Here is a 6,843-nt window from a genome sequence, read left to right on the forward strand (position 1 = left end):
GTTCACAGTGTGTGTGTTGTGTTTCACTGCTCTGTGTGCGTGCACTTCGGATGGGGTTAAATGCAGAGCACGAATCTGAGTATGGGTCACCATACTTGGCTGAATGTCACGTCACTTTTTAAATATGATGATTCATTATCAAAGTTGGAAACAGTTCTGCTGCTTAATATTTTTTCAGAACATGTGATACTTTTTTAGGATACTTTGATGAATAAAAAGTAAAAAAATAAAGAATAAAAAAAGAAGCTATGTTTTTTAAAATATAATATTTTGTAATAACAATATACACTACTGGTCAGTAATTTGGGGTCAGTAATTTTTTTTCTTTCTTTTTTTTAAATAAAATCAATACTTTTTATTCAGCAAGGATGTGTTAAATTGATAAAAAGTGATAGTAAAGAAAATATATTATTAGAATATATATTATTAAAAAATTTTTTTTTATTTTGAATAAATGCAGTTCTTTTTAACCTTTTATTCATCAAATATATAAGACAGCAGAACTGTTTCCAACACTCATAATAAATCAGAATATTAGAATGATTTCTAAATGATCATGTGATAGACTGGATGTTACATGTGACACTGAAGGCTGGAGTAATGATGCTGAAAATTTAGCTTTGCATCACAGGAATAATTTTTTTTTTTTAAAGTATATTCAAATTGAAAAACTATTATTTTAAGTTGTAATAATATTTCACAATATTACTGTTTTTTCTGTATTTTTGATCAAATAAATGCAGGCTTGATGAGCAGAAGAAACTTCTTTCAAAAACATTAAAAATAGTAATGTTTCCAAACTTTGGGTCTGTACTGTATATATATATATATATAAATGATATTTTGTCTGGTTTTCAACAGTGATCTGTACATAAGATTCCTCTTAATTTGCTGTTCAGTGTCTGCAAGACATGCAAGTACATTTATTAAAAAAATAATAATAAAAGAAAACAAACCCTGAATTTAAGTTCAATATACAAACACAGCAGTCAGATCAAGCAATTGTCACTCAAGTGACAATTCATATTTAACTTTATAAATCGTTGTCCTTGGGGCTATAGTGATTGCCGTCACAGATGAAGCAGTAACCTTCAAACTCTTTGGTCAAGTAAAATGCACGAAGGATTCCTTTCCTTCCATCTCCAATATAGCCTGGCGCGAAGTCTTTAAATAAGTCCCACAGCAAAGGCAACTGGTCACTTTATATGGCACTCGGTACATCTCCTTGTAGTCACTGGAGTATGCACTCCAGTTGACAACACCTATTGTAAGAAAGAGATTTAAAACAATAAAAAGTTCTGAGCAAAGTTTAAAATGCATTTGCAGCTTAAACTTTATGTGTGGAACTATCTACTGGTATAAATATAAAAAAATAAAATGAAAACTTACTGTCAAGCCAGGCTAAATGAGCGTCTTTTCTGAATGATGCGTCACAAACATCATCATGGAAAAGCCAGCATGTCAGAGACAGTCTGAAGAAGGCCACATCTCCATCTTCTTTGACCACATTCAAGAGGATATGTCTCAGGATCTCAAGTGGCATCTGCTGAAAAAAAAAATTGGTTAATATTATTCAATATAAAATACTAGTCGAATAATAGCATACATTTAAATTGTTAAAAATAACATTTGGAATAGGGAAAACTCCCACCTTACTTATGTAATCAGCTTCTACTTCCTTTTCCAATTCTCCTTAAGAAAGAACGAAAAGAAAGAAGAGAAAGAAAGTTCACACCAATACATCAATCATGAAATATTTATGGAAAAAGGAACTTGAACATTTTATCTTCAGTTGTCAGATCAGTTGTTACAAACCTATTTTAGTTAAAGTTATACCCGTTTTCATTTCTTTGCGCCTTTTTCTGAGTAGCTTTCTTTCAGCATCTGATCTTAAATTACATATAAAAAAAACAAACAAACAAACAAACAAGTGAACTAGTTTCCCTAGAAAGTATTTACTCCACACAGGAGAAGAAAAAAAAATCACCATAAAACACCAAATACTGTGCAAATTAACATTATTAAAGAGAGGATTAAAAAAACTGCTTCTTCTACTCCTCCATCACCCACTACTACTAATAAATATGTTTTATTTATTGGAAGAACTTGGAAATAGGCTTACTTCACAGGATAATTTGTTAGCAGGAGCAAGCACCACCATCTCCTTACTGCAGCCATGTCAGACTGAAAAATATGCATAATGTAAATCACAATCACCCTTTGAGAATAAACTTTTTCCCAAATTATTAATTTTGATAGCTCACCTCAGCAAAATCAAGGATGCCTCCCATTACAACATAGAGTGTGTACTGTAACATTAATAGTAAGTTACATCAAAACAGATATAAACAATAGTAATGAACTTTAAATGGTTTTGTTTGACTGTATCAATATCTTAAGTTTGTTGGATATTGATTTTGCTCATAAACTAAAAAATAAATTAACAATGAAAGACAGCAATCTGACAAAGCTATCAAGGAAAATAAACATTACTTATTGATAAACGATTCTTCCTACCATCAACACAAACACTCCACAGTTATTTGACCAATTCTGCCTTGGAGCACCCTGTTGAGTTAAATTGAAATAAACATGTTGTAATTATTCAAAAACTAACAATGTGGTTGAATATCTAAAATGGAATTTAGTGATGGCAACAAGAAAACTGCTTATGTTGAGATCATCACATCCATACTCTTTCCACAGTCCAGGATGTAGTTGCTGTGCAAGTACTCTACAAAGCATTTAAACAACAACAACAACAACTAAAACAAAAACTGAATAAAAATAATAATAAAATACTAATAAACAAACTGGGGTGGAACAAATCCCCAAACAAATTATTGGCTCATTTATCATCGTTTAAACAATTTTTTCTTTGAACTATAAAATATAATTCCAGCGATAAGGTAGATTTAAATAGTTTAAGCATCAATGAAAAATGAGCCATAAAACAAAAAACAAAATGCATGCAAAAGGATGTATGGCACAAAACAGAACTACCATAATCCTGAACTTCTTTTGAACTCTTAATATTTTTTCTGAAAAAACCTGTAGGGATCAATGTAACGACAATCGCTGAAGTCAGTGCCGTGCAGTGAATCAAGCAAATACATCTCTCTGCTTTTTGGTTTCATGATCTGTAAAACTAGTTCTATTAAATGATTCTTGGAAGATACAACTGTTAGTTATGTCAGAATATCTCAGTGTTACTTGCATTAAGGAGAACTGATAATTTAAACACAATAGACTTACACATACCATCCAATGGTTTGATGCCCAGGAAGGGAGTAAGATGAAGTCACATTCTGCTATATGGTCCTTATACAGACAACAAACATTTTTAAATGGCACCTAAAATGACCCTAGTTAACTTCTATTAAAAATTTCAGTCATACTTACAGGTAAGTTAGCTGAAGGGTCTGCACACAATGGTGGCAACCATGTCACTGTCACATACGAGCTAAAACAATGGACCTTTATGTTCTGTTAGATACCATTTAAAATTACAGTTAATAAAGGATCACTTGTGCACACTTTCACACTCCAAAAAAACAGTTCTACACAGAAATTATAAAATATTACCTTTAAATCAGCAATATCTCTGACCATTGAAAGGCAGACATTCAAAATCTGTAATAATTTAAGATGAAACCAAATTTAATATTCACTTATCACAAAACAAAAGCATGATGTTGCATGTGATAATACTCACAGTCCCTTCAACATCATTTGGATGTCCCAAGGTATAAAAAAATCTGATCTGTTCAGAATTGTTGCTCCTACTTGTGCCAAAAATTGTTGTCGTGATTCCTTTTCATTTAAAGCATTTTTTATCTAGAAAAACGAAGTGTAAGTATGATTATACACTTTGCATAAAAATGCAAAAAATTCAACATACCATCTTTATTTGGTCACTGCTTTGTGGATGCATCCAGCATGCCCTGTTTGGCTGCACATTTCGTAGGGCTGTCATGTCAATCCCTGAACCTTGGCTGGGGTCTGAAAAGAGACAAAATATTATGATCCAACTGTATTTATTAAGTGAAGTGAGATTTTGCAAGTGCGGTGTTTACTTACAGTGTACTTGGTCTATTTGTGTAATATCACAGGTGTGTCTTTCACTATCATTTAGGGACTGTGGAGGTGTACCTTCACATAAAGTACGGGACAAAGTGATTTTTACAATACATGAAAAAATGAATGGTCATTGTAAGTTTAAAAAAAAAAAAAGTTACCAAGTACTATCTGACCATAACCATTGAAGGTTAACTGATAACTTGGTGATACAATTTTTCTTAGGCTGTCCTCCATGTTCTTATTCTGTGCTGTGTTATAATGGTAACATGGTACACACCTGGTGCACCTTGAAATTACTGGACCAACTGCCCTTTTTAAAGACATTCATCTAGAACAATGCAATAACAAATAAGTATTCATTAGCCGAGCAAAATCAGGTTAATTTTACATTAGCCCTGCAGTCTATCCATATAGTACTGAAGTATAAGATTAAAATAAGAATCGCTGTGAGCATTATGCCAGTCATGTCAGCTAAACACGTTTACAACGCTTCGGATACATAACATTTCACAAGACTATATATGTTGAAACAACAAAACATTAAATGAAGATTAGAAAGATTAATTACCTACCGATAAACAATCACTGTTAATTAATCGGCCGTTTTCTGTAGACTCTTCTCGGAAGACCAAAGCACGTGCGATCGTTTACCAACTCTCTACTGCGCATGCGTCTATGACGTCACCAAAACACACCACCGCGCATGCGCGTAACAACGTCCAGTACGTATTGGATCTGATCCAGCTACGTCATCGTGCTACAGGCTGCAGCGAGGACAGTCTCGATCGAGGGGCACAAGGAAAATCTCAGACCCGGCCCTGCGGCGGGGGGTGCTGCACAGAGGCAGATCTACGGGGTGGCAAAGGGTGGCAGCTGCCACCCCTGGGATACAGTCTTGCCACCCCTGTTGCCACCCCATTTATAAATCAGATAATATTTTTTAAGTATATTTTATGTTCATAGCCTACACGTTGAAGGCCTAGGAGACCCGCACCAAACTCCTCTCAAACAGAAATCGCCGATTTAGAATCCCCTCCCCCTCACAGTCACAATGGTTTCACCCATCACCAGCACTGCAGCGACCCCCGCGAATTATTTCACCAGCCAGTCAGTGCCGCAACCAGGGCAGGCTGCACAGTGCATCTGTCTGCAGTACGCAGTGTCTCGGAGAAGAGAAGTTGATTAGCAGTTAGCAGTGAGTTTAGAGGTAAGTTTGACACCAAGTCGAAAAAGTCCATAAGCAGACAGTTAACCCTGCAACAACCACATTGTTACGTTGTTTACATCCGCAATACTTTGTTGTCTTATCGAATTTTTCTATGATCGTCAGGTCAGATAAGGGTCTAACATAAGTCTTGCTCTTTGTGTGTGTTTAAAGTAACGTTACTGCTGTCACAAAATTTTTCGTATGTTTTCTGCATACAGTATGGAGCCTCACAAATGCCTGGCATCCATAAATGTTTATCTTGGGCTGAAAAGCTCAAACTATAGTTAATATGAAGATGGTACTCCTCTGGTACTGCTTGGTGACTTCATCATCCACCTAGATAAACCCCAGGCTGCTGACTTCAACACTCTGTTCGCCTCATTTGATCTCAAGCGAATCTCTACTACAGCGACTCACAAATCGGGCAACCAACTGGACCTCATCTACACCCGCTGTTGCTCAGTGGACAACACTTTAGTTACTCCACTGCACACCTCAGACCACTTCCTCATTACTGCTAACCTAGCACTTACTCCTGAAGCGGCACACGCTCCAACGCGGGTCACCTTTCGACGAAACCTACGCTCACTCTCTCCATCTCGCCTATCCTCTGTGGTTTCATCCTCACTTCCTTCACTCTCGCAGTTTTCAGCTCTGGACACGAACAGTGCTACGGACACTTTTTGTTCCACTCTAACCTCTTGCTTGGACAACTTTTGCCCACTGTCGTCTAGACCAGCACGCACCACCCCATCTGCCCCCTGGCTGTCCGATGTACTGCGTGAACATCGCTCTAAACTCAGGGCTGCAGAGAGGAAATGGCTTATAAATCAAGAAACTCTACCGACCTCAGTCTGTATCAGTCTCTCCTCTCTTCCTTCTCTGCAAACGTCTTCACTGCTAAAACATCATATTACCACGACAACATGATTAACAACTGTTTGTGATGCTCGGACACTCTTCAAAACCTTTCTCTTCTCTTCTTAATCCGCCTCCACCTCCTCCTCCATCGACTCTTACAGCTGATGACTTTGCAGTTTTCTTCACAAATAAGACAAGAACCATCAGTGACCAATTCTCCACACCGCAGACTGAGGATAACTTCACAACGACTAATGCTCACTCTTTCTCCTCCTTCTCTCCACTCTCAGAGACGGACGTTTCCAAACTTATCCTGTCCAGTCATCCTACTACTTGCCCACTGGATCCGATCCCCACTCACCTCCTTCAGGCGATTTCTTCTTCAGTCATACCTTCACTTACTCACATTTATCAAACTCCTCTCTTCACTCTGGAACACATTTCCCTCAGCATTTAAGCAGGCTCGGGTAAGCCCACTGCTGAAGAAACCATCTCTAAATCCAGCACTTCTAGAAAACTACAGGCCGTTATCCCTTCTTGCATTCATTGCAAAGACACTCGAACGAGCTGTGTTCAACCAGCTCTCTATGTTTCTTGTACAGAACAACCTCCTGGACAGCAACCAATTCTGGCTTCAAAAGTGGCCACTCAACTGAGACTGCCCTGCTCTCGGTTACTGAAGCCCTGCGACTGGC

The 6,843-nt window shown here is 37.2% G+C and overlaps 1 protein-coding gene across 14 annotated transcripts; it reads right to left on the reverse strand.

Annotated features, from left to right (window-relative positions):
• Positions 1-856: 856 nt before the first annotated feature.
• LOC109080447 lies at positions 857-4,531 on the reverse strand. 14 transcript variants are annotated; one of them, XM_042742833.1, is made up of 12 exons: positions 3,902-3,921; positions 3,716-3,837; positions 3,586-3,633; positions 3,403-3,486; positions 3,262-3,321; positions 2,518-2,568; positions 2,265-2,309; positions 2,123-2,184; positions 1,816-1,889; positions 1,652-1,692; positions 1,390-1,546; positions 857-1,262 (listed from the first exon to the last, which is right to left on the reverse strand). In XM_042742833.1, exons 3-12 carry the CDS (start codon positions 3,610-3,612, stop codon positions 1,105-1,107), a joined length of 759 nt encoding a protein of 252 aa, XP_042598767.1. In that variant the 5' UTR covers positions 3,613-3,633; positions 3,716-3,837; positions 3,902-3,921; the 3' UTR covers positions 857-1,104. The 14 variants fall into 14 exon arrangements, with proteins under 14 accessions (XP_042598767.1, XP_042598764.1, XP_042598768.1 ...); XM_042742830.1 differs by having other exon boundaries at positions 3,256-3,321; XM_042742834.1 differs by lacking the exon at positions 3,262-3,321.
• Between the last annotated feature and the right edge of the window lie 2,312 nt (positions 4,532-6,843).

This window comes from Cyprinus carpio, chromosome B17 (genome assembly GCF_018340385.1).
Source record: "Cyprinus carpio isolate SPL01 chromosome B17, ASM1834038v1, whole genome shotgun sequence".
Lineage (NCBI taxonomy): Eukaryota > Metazoa > Chordata > Actinopteri > Cypriniformes > Cyprinidae > Cyprinus > Cyprinus carpio.